Below are 17,615 nucleotides of genomic sequence, written 5' to 3' on the forward strand. Positions count from 1 at the left end.
AGTGTGAGGTGGAGTTCATAGAATCAAAGAATCATAAAATGGTTTGGATTGGAAGGGACCCTAAAGATCATCTACAGTCTAACCACCTTGCCATGGGCAGGGATACATTCCATTAGACTAGGTTGCTCAAAGCCCCTGGCTTTGAATGCTTTCAGGGCTGGGGCATCCACAACTTCTGAGAGCAACCTGTCACAATAAAGAATTTCTTCCTAATGTCTAGTCTAAACCTCCCCTCTTCCAGTTTAAAGCCATATTCCCTTGTCCTGTCACTACATGCCCTTGTAAAAAGTCCCTCTCCAGCTCTGTCGTAAGGCTTCCTTTTAAGGAACTGGAAGGTGCTATGAGGTCTCCCCAGAGCCTTCTTTTTTCCAGGCTGAACAAACCCAGCTCTTTCAGCCTGTCTTCATAGAAGAGGTGCTCCAGTACTCTAGTCATCTTCATGGCCCTCCTCTGGACTCATGACACCCTGCATTTGATTCTTGCTCCATGCTGTGGTTGCTTGGTTGTCTGTGTCACTAAAGAAATCTGTCTCTTGCTATCTTTCCATACAACCAGTTGCCTTTATGGGCTTTTACAGCATGTCTACAACTATTTCCTGCTGGCACAGACCCGTGGGGCCTGGCAGTGTTTCAGGTGGTGAGTGCGATTGGCATGCGCTCTCCTGGCCTCACTGTTCTCAGTTTGCCCACATCCCAGCTCAGGAGTCTGGTCTTCAAAGTGCCTAGGAAATACCCTTTGAAAATGGTACAGTGCCCTTTTGGATGATACTGCACAAGATCTACGGGGAGATACTCCAGTCGTCAGTTTTGTTCTGTGCAACAATAATTTTTTCTTTACTGGGCAGTTTCAGTAGCCAAACTGTCTTAGCAACAAGAAGTGTTCAGATACTCCAAGTAGTTTCTCACCAGGTATATAGTTTATTGACATCATTGGATGTCTTACAGCTATGAGAAATATGATAGCAGAGTAATCGAGTGTGAATGTGCAGTAAAATGTGTAATAACTAAACTCGGAACAGAAACATGCTCTTCTAGGTTAAAATATTTCTGGAAATATAATTGCCAAAGTAAACCACCAGCCCAAGTTTATTGAAAAGCCTCTTGGAGAGAGAAGCAGATATTCCATTGATCAGGAGGTCCGAGAGGAGTCAGGTAATGTACATAAAAAATGGTCAGAATAGAGCTTTGTGTCTTTATAGTATGGAGGTGTATGAAAATGTTTTCATATCTAAATTTGGGGCTAGCTGTTAAAAATCTTCTGTGTAGGCCTTTACATTATTGGTGGTTTGGCTGAAGTATGTTTTGGCCAATTAAATGAAGTTGTTTTGTGCCATTCTAATTGTAAGTTAGAGAGGTGGTTTGTGCATGAAAAAATTTTCTCAGGGCTCTGTCTGACTTCGGGTTGTGTTATAAGTACTATCCAATTGAAAAGTAGAAAGAGATGTAAGGGGAAATGATGGATGCACTGATGGGGGAACTGAAGGGTGACATCACATATCTGAATGGATTGAGGTACTCTGAGGGTGGATTGGAAAAAAATTTGCAAGAGTGATAAAATCCCATTTTGTTAACCATCACTCCAGCCTGGAGTTCCCTCTTACCTTTTGATATGGAGCAAAACCATTATTTGTTGCCATGACTGCCTAGTTAAGTCTGCATTGATAGGAAGATTTTTTCTCGTTTGTGCAGCAATTCTCAGTAGAAGTGCTTCTGTGCCTAAGGCAGGTATACTTTGTCCCCATAAATAGAAAGCAACTGCTCAATGTTTTTTATTTTTAGCTGTTTAATACCTAATGGTTTCAGTAATCGATAGATTATTATTGATTGACCTGATTCTCTTCCACTCTCCCTAACTTTTAAATCACTTTTAATTAGAAATAAATACAAAACTGTGAGTGGAATGGTGTGTCTGTACTATGAAAAAGAGCTCTTAAAACCCACAATTGTGTGTGTACATGTGTGTATGTGTGTTTGGTTTAGGGTTGGGTTTTTGTGTCTCTTTGCTGAGTTTGCTGGCAGCTAGTTACTGGGCAAGGAAAATATAATTACAATGCAAAAGTGTTTTATGTTTTTCTCCTCTGGATTATGCTATAAATACAAAACTGTAGTAGAGATTTTATGGAATTGTTAACAGACAAAGTAAGGATGAGAATTGATACAGAGTGCACTGGAGGAAAAAGATGGTGAAGTTTAAAAATAAAAGCTTCTGTGGTCTTAAAAATCACCTAATAAAACATTGTTTTATTGCATAGGTACACTAATCATTTCTGGGTTTAATCATTACACTGGATATGCTTTTCATGCAGTTTTATAGAGTGTGTTCTCTAAGGTAGCTCATGAAAATCACCTTCACAGTCCATTTGTTTAGATTCTGCAGTGTGCATGAATGGAAACCGAACACCTCTGTAAAGGATGCGAATTGCCCAAATCTATCACTTAAGACTAATAATTCCCAGAAAAATGTGGAGAGCGGTTTATTTCTTCACCAGGCTCATTACATTGCGCAATCTCTGGGTTTAGATGTAGATTTTCCTTTCCCTCTATGGTCCCCAAAGAGCCCCGTTATTTAACATGGCAAGTTACCAGTGTTACACATGGTGATTTATGAAATGCAACTCTGAAGTTATCTATAATATTCTCTTAAATATATTTTCATATTATCCTCCTCCTTTAACCTGCTTGTTCATAGTTTTTTGAACTGCACGGATTATGCACACTCTCTTCACCCTAAATAAAGGACCATCTAGAGCCCCGAAAGCACCTTCTGAATCATTCTAGTTTTCTGTTAAACTCAGATAGTGAACACCAGGAACTGTTGTGAAAGTCTCCCCGTCATACTTCATTGTGAATAAAAGGAAATGAACAATTCACACTACTGATTCATTTTCTAAAATCTGTCCTTTCCTAAGCCAAATGGTAACGTGCTCATGTTAATCAAGGGAAGATCTACTTTGACAAATGATCCTTTTTCTGTCAAAGAACATTTTGCTCTTCATGTCACTTTTATGACATCTGATCCCTTTGAATAAGGAAGGCTAGTTACTGACTATGATGTAGACTTGTCAGAGAGTCCAAACAAGCCTTTTATAAAAGCAAGGAACTAGTAGGTTCATGAGAGTGCCAGAAAGGAGAGGATGAAAAGCAGTTTAGCAATAGCAACAGCATTCTAGGTCAAATGGGCTTTGCAGAGGTCAGAGAGGCTTTTTCAATCACCGAAGAAAGGATTGTGGGAAAGAAATAGGAATAATAAAGTTCAATATGTTAATTCTTCTTGGTCTGAAAATCTGTGCTGTGTTAGTTCAGAAATTTTTCCTTTCTTGTTTGGCAGGTGGTGAAAATAAAGGTCTGAAATGGGAGAGTGTAGCAGACATTTACTTGCAGTGATAGTTTCCTCCTAGTCTTTCAAGAGCCAGCAGACATTTTAGGTAGTGTTGTTTTGAGAGAGAGACTTCACAATCATTTTCAGTATACATTTGAAAGGAAAATCAAACATTAGTGCACAGACATTTACAGTTACTTTTATATGGAAAAAACAGTAGAGGACTGGAATACTCTTCAGTTCTCATTCCCTGGCTTGATCCTATCTTATATTGCCTTTGGTGTAGGAAACACCATTGCCAAAAAAGCTTTTGTAAAAGTTACAATACTTTTCTGTTGTGATATCAACTAACAACAGACAAGTTTAACCTCAAGGGAAGTGCTTAAATACCCAAATTCATAAGGCTGGTTAAATGAGTCCCCATTGCATTTATTTTTCAACCATAGGAAGTTGTTAACTTAGGTAACATAGGTAGCTAAGTTAACTGTCATTAGGTTGGGATTAACTATGGAAATGCTGAAGATTCACAGTGTGTATCTAATAACACTCCATTTGTAACTTTCTGATGGTATGTCTGGTGAGACATCCTTTGTGAGTCTTTTAATTTTTTTTGTTGGCTAGCGTGTAAAGGAATGGATTTACTTCTGTTTGCAGGGTTTGTGCAGTGAGAATAACTGCAATTAAAGAATCTATTGGAAAACATAAGCATGGGGCATGAGACTAGGAAGGAGACTGAAAATGTCTCATTGTGTGAGAACTGGGAGTCACATGCAGGACTGTGTGAGTCAGCAACGTGCCCTTACAGTGATGAAGCACTAACCACAGACTGGGTTGCACTAGCAAGAGCACAGCCAGCAGATCAGAGAAAATGATTACTCCCCTTTATTTGGCTACCATGAAGCCACATATGAGTCTATTGTCCAAAAGTAAGTCCAGTTTTGAGTTCTCTAAAACAAGGTACTGACAAACCAGAGGCACCAGAGTCTGGCAGAAGGCATCAAAGACATACATGAAGGTGCTTAGGCAACATTCAGCCTGCAGAAGGGAAGAGCAAGGAGAATTTGAATGCTGTCTTGCATTGAAAAGGAAGAGTGAGCCAGACTCTTCTCTGAGATTCACGGCAAAAGGATAAGACTGCAACAGTGACAAGTTGCAGCTAGAAATTTTTTAGTTTGACATTAAAGAAATGTTCTTAAGTGGGAGAAGCATTAGACATTACCCAGAGAATGATTCATTATTTTTTCCAGGGGTCTTCATACTTGGAGATTTTCAAAGCTCAGCTGCTCAAGGTCCTGAGCTACTTTGTTGAAGCTGGAAGTTATCCTTGCTTTGAGGAGGACATTGAACTAGGTGACCTCCAGAGGTTCTTTCCAAATGAAATTATTCTGTGATTCTGTGACCTAAATGAGCTGAGCCAACATTAAGCTGCTCTACATCCTCACTTCGGAGGAGAGCTGGAGCTGCAAAGCATAGTATCTCTCCTTAGCCTTTCCTGGCCCCAGCTTCAGTTTCTGCAAGGCAATTACAGAAGTTGGGAGAGAAGGAGTGCCTCGAGTCTCGAGCTATTCCCCCTCTCCTCTCATACTATTGTTAGTCTATAACAGTGGGCATTTATTTTCTCTTTGTTTCTTTTAATTTTTTTAAAAAATAATGTATGCATGTAGGCTCAAATATGCTAAGAAGCATGTTGAATTATAATAGTTTTAATTATGATAGGGAGACCACCCATTCTTTCTCGTGCTTTAACTGCACACTGAATAGTCTTTAACACTTATTTCTGTGTAAAAGTTTTGGATTGATGAGCAAAAGGACTAAAATGTAACAAGAACACATTGTACCTGTAGGAAAACTCTTAAGCTAATCTATGTTGTTTTCATTATCTCTGTAAATAATTGGCACCACAGATGTTTTCTTTTCCCATTTCTTCCATCAGCCTTCTTCCAAGTGTACAAAAAAAGTGCACAATTTTTTAATGCTGGTCTTTGGTGATAGTCTAACTTTTTACTGCCCATACAAATAATTAGAGCAGTGTTCCTTTCTCTTGCTAGAAGTTTTAAGTACTGTCATTGAAAGAATTATGTTCTAATTTGGGGATCATTATAAGAATTAATATTCTTTAACATCAAGACGTTTGTAATATTTTTTCACAACTTCATTATAATAGACTATTTGAACTATGGTAAAGCAATTTTTAGTCCATGAAAAGAAAGTTTTTTGGCAGTGGAACAAATGAGGAAAGAAATTGTAAAACAATTACCAACCTCTTAGCAAGAGTCAGATGACCTAGAGGAACTCTATGTCTCTTAAAACCCTTGTGGTTACTCATCATGTAGGGGTGAATCAACTGTTACATCTTCAGAAATGCTGTTGCATGTACTGTTTCTGTCATTATTGAATGTGACAATAAACCACCAGCAGTGCTGTAAAACCAGAAGGTCACAGCACTTTCTGAACAGTTATGACTTACGCCCTGTGCCCATTGGTTTCAGAAGGAGTGATGGCTTGGGCTTTGCTGACTGATTTTGTGAGTCCAGGTGGGATATGCATCTTTTGAACACTTAGGTCTGATTCTAGTCTCGTTCAAATTCGATGATGGTTATTTTAACGGTAGTAATCAAAGTGAGTATTTTACCCATGGTAGTTTTTTAACTATTGAATTAAATCTTCATTTCTGAAAGTGCTGATTTGCATTTAAACAAGGTGAGGTTTATCTGTCTCCCCATCATTGGCATTCTGTATGAGTAATGTGTACATATATGCGATATCAAACTGCACGAGTGCAGATATGACTCCTCTAAATTCAGAGTTCAGTGTTTTCCTAATTACTTACAGACTACTGAGATTAAAGCAACGAGATTTCTTTTGTGTTAAACAAGAAGCTCACATTCTTTACTCATGAGCTCTTCTCTTTCCCTCTTGATGATCACGGGCAACATTCTTGCAAACAGACATCCCCCTCTGCAAGAAAGCCTTTGTAACGTGTGGTTGACCTAATTGTGCAGCGACAGCATTGCTGCTGCGAATCTGGGAAGATCCCTTCTACAGCACTCATTTGGGCTTAGCAGTGTCTGCAGCGTGAAGCAGGACATAGGTAAGCAGCAATGCAGGGCGTTGACGGACTCTCTCCAGTTTCACTTGTGGGTGAGATGTCCCACGGGGATTTTAGAATGACTTGGAGACAGTGGGGCCAACTTCTGCACCCCTTTCAATATCACGCCCCACCTGATGCCACTGAATGAGGTCACGTGTTACTTATATATTTGAAAACTCAGTCTTCTGAGGTACAGAAGTGTTTCAATAATACGTTATCTGTGGCAGTTATTACTTGTGTGTTCAGTCCTGAAGCAGTTGCTGCATACTCTTTCTGAAGCTGGATATGTCTGCATGAGGTTGTGAAGATCAGAACCTGAAAGTGTCGTTGTGTTATGAAAGAGAAAAGAGAAGCAAATGTTGAGATTTTTCTTTATTCGACCAGCGAATAACCTCAGTAGCTGCCATCATTGTGATCACACTGCATTTAGTGTGTGGTGGTTTTCTGCAGGTGCATCCCCTCGGAGAAAAAAATATGCAAAAATTACAAGGCAGAATCACATCTACTACTGGATATTACCCTGTTCTCCATGTAGAATTAGAAAGTTTTATAAGGTATATCCTTACTCCTAAAGTCAAGACTACTCAGAAAAGTTGAGGTAGGCTTTTTTCATGTCATGTATCATTACCCAGTAATGCCCATCCATCTTCAGTTTGCCCCAGTGAAGACTTAATCAAGCATGTAGAAGGAAAAATAGTTCTTACTTAATCCATCAAAGAATGGCTCAAATTTAAAACAGGGGTGTTTTAGTGCTGCTCTTAGCTGAAACAAGGTTGTTAACATGACACAGAACCATCATAGTCATGCTTTATTTGTGTGCTTTCATGTTCAGACAAGTAGCCAACAACTGTTCAGTGCCATGCGTTAACTGTGTTAAAAATTCATGAATCTTCTCTGTGAAGATAAAATGGAAGTGCTATTGGGCAAACTGATAGGCTTGAAGAAAGGGGGACATTTTGGTTTTACTTCAGTAGAAAGATATCTGTTTGTAGTTCTATGCTTCAGGATAAAACTGCCGTTGAATGAGAATGTTCTTATTGTGAACTGGATGATTCAGCTGCCAAGATCTAGACATAACAGGGATTAACTTGCACGTGGACTCTGGTAATAAGAGAATTATTTTTCATTTTATTTGTCAATATGTGGGAACAAGGAGCTGGGGGTGGAGATCCTGCCACCGAGCAGGGAGAGCTTTGAGTGCTATTACTACAGTAATACCAAGTAGGGCCATGTGACCAAAAGGATCTAAATCCCTGAGCTGAAAGATGCAGGAAATAGTTGCAGGCAGGCAAGAAGAGGATGAGGAAATGGGAGAGACAGCTAGGGAGGAAAAGGCTGCCATCCTGGTGTCAGGATCTGGGAGTAGGTACTTTGTTATAAATTGCTGTGCCAGCTGTAGGGCAGAGGTCATTCATTGCATCCAGGTGACAACAGATCTGGCCCGTATTATATAGAGGTCTCTTTGCATCAAAGTATACTGCATTGTGCATTGCTTCAAAATCTTCCCGTGTGCTTCCACTCTTCAACTTCCACTCTTTAAATTGATTTCTTTGCTATCCTACTTTGTCCTGGTTTTAACATATTGTTGCTTTTACTAATGTTTTGGTGGTGGGTTGTTATTGGGTTTTTTTTGTTTGTTTAAAAGACAAGAAGGCCATATACTATTACTTGTTTCCTCACTGTCTGGGTTTTTTGGGTTTTATTATTTGATGTTCAGTGTCAAATTATTTATATTTATGCTTCATGTTAGTATTTTCCTACATGTAGTTCTGTCATGAGCCTCAAATCCATTCAGTGACATATACTTAGTTCCTGTAATTGCCATTTTAAAATGGAACGATCTCTTGGATTAAATCTAGAATCTAGAACTAATGTTACAGAAAATAAGGTCAAAGAAATCAAATAACATTTCCTCCAAAGTTGCAATAGAGTCTTTGGATCATCTTCCATCATTAATACCGATGCCTGACAGCACTTAAAACTTTAATCATGATTTGCAACCTTATGAATTTTATTGCTTCTGCTGTCAGAAATCAATTTCAGTACTTAATGGCATCTTGTAACCTCAGTCAAGGAGAATGTTGGCTTGATTTTTATTCTAGTTCCACTCCAAGTTTCACTGCTAAGCTACACCCTTATAAAATTATTTCTGTGACATTCTTTAACAAAATTGTTTTCAGTTCTCTGACTTAAAGAAAATACTTTTGTGTATTCAAAATAATTCAGAAGTATTTCTCTCTGTTGATAATTTTTATTGAGCTGTAGCTTCATGTAAGTGTCAAAAAGTTGTAGATTCTGGCCATAAAATACAGTGAAGTGTATGTTTAATCTTAGTCATGCTTATAGACTTGGGACTTCTCATGTAATTAACATCCACCACAAGTGTCTGGAAGATCAGACCATAAACTCACTTTTAATCTTTCTTTTGCTTACTGAGGTTGTAGAAGTGAATGGCTTATAATTCCACACTTATAATTCCAAATTAAACATTTAGATTAGTCTTTATTGATTCCTTTTGATCAGGAGACATATGTTTGGGCTCGATCCTGTCTTTCATCACTCAATAATTTCAGTCATTGAAATTATTGACCTTGTTGGGAGTTCTCCTTTAATACTATAATTACATGATGGAGTCTAGAGTACTTTTCTTAAGGAAAATTAAAAAATTGTATTTTTTACAAAAAGCAAACAAACAAACAAACAGAAAAGGGGGTAGCTCACAGGGACCGAACTAAAACAGAGTATGAGAAATTGTACTGTGTCTAATCTTCTCTCAAAATTTGCAACTTTTAATAGAATTGAACATGCAAAGGGCATATCCCTTGATCTCCTTTATAAGTGACTAAACACTGGAAAAGTTTCTGCTTTAGGCATGGCACTGTCTGCTTTTCTCTACATTTATTTGTAGATTTTATATGCTTTGAAAAATAGACAACTGTTATTCTCCCACTTAAAGCAAAATAAATATTGAAGGTTGGTAAAATAAATGACACCCAGTGGGCCAGCAGTAGATCTAGTTTACCAATTCAGTATCCTGACTGGGAAACACTGCCTGTTTTTACCTGTATGTAGACTTCTTATTAGAAATGTCAATACCTGTTTGGCAGAATGGAAGAGGAACAATGAGATTATGTTGACAGAAGGAATAACAAGAGTGATTTCTTGAATCACATCATTTAAACTTGGGTCAATTCCCCAAGAAACTGTTCCTGGAAAGTTGTTTCTTCATAGAATTAGGGAAACTGATATGCTATGAAAGTTATAAAACCCAAATTCCACAGAACTGGCTGAGCAAACTGCCTTTCTAAAAGCGAAGGACGTAATTTTTGTCACTTTTCAAATCATCTTTATCTTATATACAAATACTGAGCTCCCTCCTACTATTTGTAATGTATTTCATGTGGTTTTTTTCCAATTACAAAAGAATAGCTCTCTGATTTATGTACTGATGACTTTGAGCTAACTTTCCTTGCTGTATTTCATTTAGAGAGCCTGCTGTCTGCACATGATAATGTTTATGTAGTGGATGACACAGTTCTGGAGCTATCAGAGGTGGAAGAAACGGCATCAGAAAGCAGCTGTTTTGCATCTGAGGACACCACAGAGGACTCGGGTGTTGTGAGCTCCCCATCTGACATTGTGTCTTTGGATTCACAAAATGACAGTATGAAGCTGAGAGACATCAAGCTGGTCAATGGCTACATGGACTCAGCTGAGGCAGATGCGACGTGTGGCACAGAGACACGTCCTGTGAAGAACACCTCCTGCGATAGCGTGGGATCTGATAGTGCTCCACAGAGGTAAATATTTACTTGCCACCAGCTCTGTGAAAATATCTTGCATGTCATCCTGGTAGGGAATCATTTAAGAAAACCAATTTATACTTTCTTTTGCTCTTTCATAAACCAGTACCATTGCCAAGTGACTCCTCCCAGTGGAACGCTCACTGCCAAATCCCCTCCAGTGACATACTTGTAGCAACAGGCAAAGGTCACTTTTTTGTTTGAACTCGTAGTTCATTTCTTGCAAAAGACCCTCTGCCCTCCAGAGTTGATTTCTTCAAGGAGTCTGAAATAATTTTGTTACAGTTTGGTTTATTTTGTACTTCTGATAGCATCTGAAGTGTTTAAAATGTTACTATGTGTTGATCCAGAAAAATGACATGGAGGTCATATAATGGAAAATTCAAGCCAGGTGGAAAATGATTGTATGCAGTGAACTTTGGAGATTGGTTTGGGAGTGTGTGCATGCATCTATATATATATATATATATATTCACGTACTGCTAACCTGCACTGGCGTTATACCTTGGGATGGTTTTTTTCAGCATATTTCCTTTTTTTTGTTTTTTATTTTCACATAAACAAACATTTTTCTGCAGTTTTTCCAAGAAAATACAAGAACCTGGAATTTAACTAGGAACTGCCTTCAAGCACAAATGACTCTGACACTGTTAGTTTGCCAAAACTCACATAGTTGGTGGCAGGGCTGCAAAGGGAACCCAAAATTTATAGGACTTTGCAAATACAAACTGGCTAAATAGGAAACTGTGCCTCCAGCAAGGAGGGTGGCCTGGTAATACTGACAGGGATCCGCTCTGTGTGATGCTGCAGAGTCATGGAACAGGGGCCAGAAATTCCTCTGAATTCTCAGTTGACACAAAGTCTGTGCTTTCTGGTCTCTCTCCATTTAGCTGCTAATCTGTAGCCCCTTCATAAGGGTATGTATCATGACCTAGTTATTTCCTTCCACACATTTCTGAGTGAGAACTTCATCTTCGATCATGCAGTGGGGGATAGCTTAGGGATGAATTAGGCCAAAGTCAGTATTTAACCTATTGGAATGATCTTAAGGTTTTTCTTTATCCATTAATATCAATGGGGACAAGGTCAAACCTCACTTAGATACTTGCTCAAAAACACGTTTTTCTTGTAATTTGTCCTTTTGCAGTGTCTTAGGCTGCGAAGCAGTTTCTATTGGAAGGGTTAGATAGGCTGGTATTATAACTGCAATTAAGATCCAGAAAACCAACTCATTGATTTCAGTACACTTAGATTGATCCTTGTGAGATAAATAGGCTATTCCACCTTTCCTCAAAATGCAGGATCTAGACTGGTTAGAAAAACACACATGCACGTTCAGTGGGGGAGGAAGAAGCTAGCATTTTGTTGAGCAAAGACATCAAAGCAAAGTCCTGTAATAACAATATTAATAATCTACAATTTGGGGGGAACTTTTTCTGTTTTTTTAACCAATTAAAGATTGACCATAGGTCATTGTGACAACACTCCCTCCTGAAAGTCAGTATTCTCTTCCTTCAGCCAAAGATATATATTCTATATATTTAGATTTTTCTTTGCCACACAAACACACAAAATTTTTACTAGTTGGAAAGAGTGCACATAGAAGAGACAGCAGGACATTTCATTAGCTGTCCAGCAGGACTGTTGCTTAGGGGTCTTGCTGAGCCAAAGGAGAGGAAGCTGGAAGGATAGTGTGCTGCACTGCCTGTTGAAGTCAGGGAGGTGGTAACTTCCCCCCCTCAGCTGTTGTGAGACCAGTGCTGTGGTTTCATGTCCAGCCTTGGGCCCTCAGTCCAAGAGATTGATTACCAACCTGGAGAGGGTCCAGAGGAGAGCCACTGAGAGGGCTGGGGCCCTGGAGCATGTGGGGTATTTGGGGCAAGGGAATCAACTAGGTAGTTCACTTTGGGAAAGCAGTGTGGGTTTGGAGGGATCTGATTGCAGTCTTTTCCTAAACCAAAGGAAGACTATGAGGCTTCTCATAGGATATTCTCAGGAATACACTGTGAAAGGACAGAAAGCAACTGTCACCAGCTGCCCTAAAAGAAATAAAAATTGAATATAAGGAGGAAATTCCATAAACTGGGAACTGTTAAGCAGTGGAAGAGATTGCCCAGAGAAGTCGAGGAATCTTCGTCTCTGGAGATTCTCAGAACTCATGCAGGCAAAGCTTTGGGCAGCCTTGCCTGGTTTTGAAATTAGCCCTGCTTGGAGCAGGAGGTTGGACTAGGCTTCCAACTTATTTTTTCTGTGATTTTATTGTGCTAAATATTGTGTATTTATCTAATATATCCATAATTTTAAAGGAATGATTTGGGACTAAAATAGGATACAGTCGTTGTTGTTTGGAGAATGCAGTTGTTTTTCATAAATACTATTTATTTTTTAGGCTCTGGGAAGGCAAAATTTCTTCAGATCAGCTTTAGCGTATGGCAAAAACTTAACATTTGTGATGTATTTTAATCTTATGTCATCAGCCTCTTAGACTGACATAACAGTGATGCTGATAGTAATAACTTTTAAAATGTGCCAATAATATTTGAACATAAATCTAATTCCACTCCTAACCTGTGTTTGTAAACAAAACAGCTTTGAAAATTGTGCTTCTCTAAATCCTTTTGAGGTCAAGTTACTAAGTTTTCAAAAGCCACTTCCTAAGCATAGAAGGAAGGAAAAAATAATTTTTTTAACCTATTTGCATGAAATTCTTTTTTTAATTGGATATAAATCAATTCTGAGTACAATTTTGAGTACATCCAAATCTGGAGAACATCAGTTTCCACTTCCACTGTCAGAACAGCTGCCACCCCGCTAATAAAATGTGTTGGAAACTCTGAAATTGTACAAAGTTCTTTGATGAACAGGCTACTTTCAGGACCAAACCAGCCTCTTAAGTCCACAGACAAGTCAAAATGTGAATAATTGATACCAAGCTATACAGAGCTTTAAATATATTTCATAAGCTACAAAACTTAATGGAAAATTTTGCACAGAGCTTATTCATTCTTTTCCATCTTTTTCTTGGTACATTAGTGATCCATGTACCAAGATCTAACTGAATTCTGAAAGGAAGATAACAACAAAGAAAATTGGAAGAACATGTTGCTACTGTCTATTAGCGGTGGTTAACAGCAGTGAATATGAGTCCTCCTTGAAGCTAAGAACTACTGAAGCCAGAAATTTTATTTAGTGACTAATTTGGCCAAGGCTTGGGGAAAAAAGGTTAATAAGAGTAATGGAAACATTTAGCTTGTATTTTTAAATTGTAAAACTGACTAAAACTTGGGCTTTTCACCCAGTGAAATAACAAATTCCTAAGAATTTATAATGCTGTGTACTAAAATCATTTTGTACTCTGTGGGTTGTGAGAAGTACCGTTAAAGTGGAAGAAAATTATATTTAGAGTGTAAAGGGCTATAAAAAGATCCAGGTAGTATTTTACACATGCAAATGTGAAGAACTGCAGTGAAGAGCAGAATCAAGTCCACAGTTCTTACCCACATTTGGTCCAGAGGCTTAGCCTGTGCTTCAGGAGATCAAGAATATTTTGCCATGTTTCTTACTTTAGTTAATTGTGTTTAGCTTTAAATTCATTTTTCTTCAAGTTTCTAGAATTGTTTACTGGGTGTCCTGAGTGATCTCTGTGTGACTGATATGCCTGATAGCATCAGAATATCACGTCAGGTTCTTCGTCTGCTGAAGTCAAGGAAACTTGTGAGCATTTAAGGATACAGTCTTTGACATGCGATAGGTTTGTCAGCACATAGCAGGGTAATAGTATGTCCGAATCAGAAATGACATGTACCACGGGCTTTGGACAAACAGAAATGATAGCCACAGCAGAGCTCGGTTCTCATTCAGTTCCCAGAGCAGGGAAAAAGAAATTTCTAAAAGAAGGTACATGGATTCTAGGGTTTCCAAGCTGCTCTATGGTTTTTTTTTCCAGTACATGGGAGCAACTTGCAAGTGCACTATTTTTGTTTGATTCGGTTTGGTTTTAGGATTCTTCTTCAAGCAATAGTGATCTAAATACACATATTAATTAGCAATTAGAATATCAAAACAAGTGTCAAAACACTCTACCCTTAGCTCTACCTGTTAAACCAACTTGGTCTCTCTGTCCGTGATACCCCCTTTTGCCACTGACTGCTTTTTTATGGTAAAAGCCATAACGCAGCTATCGTATCTCATGATACATTTGTACAGTACCTGGTGGAGCAGAACCCAGACCTCAGCTGGAGGTGCCAAGGGCTAAACCGTATAAATAGTTGACTATATGCAACGTTTGGCTGTGAATGTTTTAATATTAACTGCTGACTCTGAACGTTGTACTACATAGTTCTCTTTATTCATATCCTTTCTTACGGTTGATGTCTCTGTGTTATGTATCTGTTCACCAGATTTTAATATATAGTGTTAAATGAGTAACAAGAAAACCACAGAGAAGCTGAAATGTTGCTTATGTAGCAGTAAGTACATCTCATGATCTCACAGTGTTGCAACCCTGTCCTCCCATACCCCCTCTTTTCCCATCCCTTGTGTGGTGTCATCACGCAAGCTCCTAGGGGCAGGGATCAGACAATTTTATATGCCTATAAAGCATCATGCGCACCTACTGTCTGGAGCTTTATAAATAATTACACATTAAAAAATATGTTAAAATAATATTATTAGGGATGCTAGGTCACACACTCAAAATTAAGTAACTTTAATATTAAGGCTCTCTGTATAACCTTAGATTCCCCCCTTTAACCTTAATTCCCCCTTTTGGACAGTATGACAATGTCTCTAAAGTTAAAGTAGTACTCAATTTTGTTGTATTTTCTTTCTAAGTTTCAGAGCTCAATTAATAAAACAAATATACCACCATTCACTCAGTTCAAATGCTGTTCTGTAAACAGGACTATTTAATTTCCTTTTGCTCTTTTTATCTTTCTTGTCTCACTAGTATCCACGTGCCATGTAGGCTTTAATTCATTTCTCTGCACGGTGGTCACATGATATGAAGAGGTGGCATTATCCTGTTTTAGAGAACGAGAGCTGATGGGCAGGGGGTCAAGGCAGAGTGGTGAACAGTTACACCACGCAGGACCACATTTTTCAGAGGACTGAGTATTAAACAGCATTTCATATATCCGAATGCAGCTCTCCTTTTCCTCCAAATACAGTTCTGGGAAGACATTTGAACATTTTGGCTGAAATAAAATAATAGTATGATCACGGGCACGATATAAATTGTCATTTGGACTGTCACTGGCAAAGATGTGTAGTTTCTCAAATTTATAAGCAATTGAAATTGGGGGTTTAAAAGGGTCTTAGCAGTGGCTGATTCCACTGGCCTCTCTCAGAGCAGGATGAACACTTTAAAATACAAGACCTTCTTTTAAATTTTGGAAAGGTTTTAAATATACTAAAATGTTTAAAAATAAAAGTATTTTAAAATGTAAAGGGAACTTTGTAGTTATAAACCTAAATAAATACAGACTTATGTGGGACAAGAAGATAAAATACCTTCCAAAGGTCTGAAGGGGATTTTCCCCTCCCTTGAGTGTCTGTTTCAGTAGCCATGAGAGAGGAATATTTTTTCACGTACAGCTAGTGGAGGACATAGGGTGGGGGCGGGGGAACCCTCCAGAGATCAGTTCATGTTGTGAGTCTGGACAGAGATAATCCCATTTCCTCCCTTTCTCTTGGAAGAATTTGTTACCTTTGGCTCTGATCAGGATTGCTGAAGCTACTGGGAGGAGATGAGTCCTCTCAGTTACCACCCTGAGAAGTACTTGCTGTTTGCTACTAAACTCTTAGGGTTTTGATGAGTTAGCTTAAAACAAAAGCTTGAAACTATAGGGGTGAGTGAACTTGTTCTGCTTAATTTTCAATGCATTCAAATTCAAATGTTACAGGGTTTTGTATTCCACTTGGGAAAGACAGGAGAGAAGGAGAAGTCAGTAGCTGGAGAGAATTCAGCGGCCAAGCTGGTCAGAGGAAATAAAAACAGTGAGTAGCAGAAGGCATGCAGGAAGGAAAGAGAAAAACTGCAATGAAAAAATAGCACTGTATTTATGTATTATATATACCTCTGTGTACAAACACATTCTGTACAATTGCATGTCACTTGTAACTATCTCTGAGAAACAGGAGAAAGTTTTATTCTGTTATTTCTCTATAGAATAGATCTTATTTTAACTGGGTAGGTACATTTTACCTTTTTGAAAACTGTTTTAAGGACTAGGAAGGTAGAGAAAGGGTTAAAGTGACAGTGAGAACTTCAGGGATGACAAATTATTTATTAAGACCCAGATGTCTGACAGATTTGTAAGCCTCTGCTTCTTACATAGTTTTCCTTCCTTATCTTTGGCTTTCCCTTTCCTCTTGTTCCAGAAAACTCTTTAATTTTGAATACTCTTGTGCACATTTTGCTGGCAGACCTTCATGTAGCAAAGATATTAAGGATATTATGGTTAAGTAACAGATACAGTTGTTATAGAACAAGAACACAGATTAGCCTTTCTGTTAAACTCATCCACTAGAAGAATGCTGTATACTTTGGAGCTGTAGAATATTTTAAATACTAGAGAGCAGCTTGAGTTGCTAAAGGTGTAGCGCTGTCTTCTGGTGAGAAAGGCTCTGGTCCTTACTCTGTTTCTAATTTTTCGGTGTAAACCAAGAGAAGTTATATAACTGTGCCATCTTTTAACTTGCAGTGTTGTATTGCACAGGTGATATGGCTGTATTAAGATTTAAATCATGCTAGTCCACTTTCCTGACTGTTTCTGGCAATGCCGTCCGCCTGCAGGCTTTCCTGTTGAGAAGCTGTTGCCAGAGACCTGTGCGAGGAGGGGGTAGTGGGGGCATGCTTCCAGCTGTACAGCAACTTCCAAGCTGCTGCTTATGCAGCAGGACCCTGGAACTGACATATGTCATGGCACTCTGGAAGCTTAAAATCACCCTGGTATGTGACAAGCTTAGAGATTTCTAGCACTAAAACACAAAACGATGCTATGCAAAAGCATTTTCATTCGCTTTCTGTTTAGATTCTTGACCAGTAACTGTGGAGGAGAACTATAAAAGGACCGTAAACTGAGCTGCTGTTGAAAAATTACTTCATTTTCCTCCTCACCTATATTTGCAAATTTTTTTGTTAATTGGGTGGTAGTATATCTGCAGACATGGCTGGACCTGTGTATTACAGGATTGAAACATAGTTTAATTCAATCTCTGATGATTTTAATTCAGCATAGGTGCAAATGCAGCATAAAGATCTTTGTTTGATGTAGTCCCACAGAACTAGACTAGACACAAGACTAGACACTAGACTAGACACTAGACAGAATACAAACTAAAAAACTTGGAATGGAAATAATCCCTGTACCTTGCTCTCAAAAATATGTGCAGCTTTTTTT

At 38.5% G+C, this 17,615-nt stretch overlaps 1 protein-coding gene across 13 annotated transcripts in view; it reads left to right on the top strand.

Annotated features, from left to right (window-relative positions):
* COBL (cordon-bleu WH2 repeat protein) overlaps window positions 1–17,615 on the top strand; it is a 172,937-nt gene that overhangs the window by 137,429 nt on the left and 17,893 nt on the right. For all 13 annotated transcript variants that reach the window (XM_064660440.1, XM_064660394.1, XM_064660405.1 and 10 more), the window contains one exon: window positions 9,897–10,209. In XM_064660440.1, the coding sequence (XP_064516510.1) occupies window positions 9,897–10,209 (313 nt within the window). The remainder of the gene's footprint in view (window positions 1–9,896; window positions 10,210–17,615) is intronic.

The sequence above is a fragment of the Pseudopipra pipra genome, chromosome 1, assembly GCF_036250125.1.
Source record: "Pseudopipra pipra isolate bDixPip1 chromosome 1, bDixPip1.hap1, whole genome shotgun sequence".
In the NCBI taxonomy this organism is placed as follows: domain Eukaryota; kingdom Metazoa; phylum Chordata; class Aves; order Passeriformes; family Pipridae; genus Pseudopipra; species Pseudopipra pipra.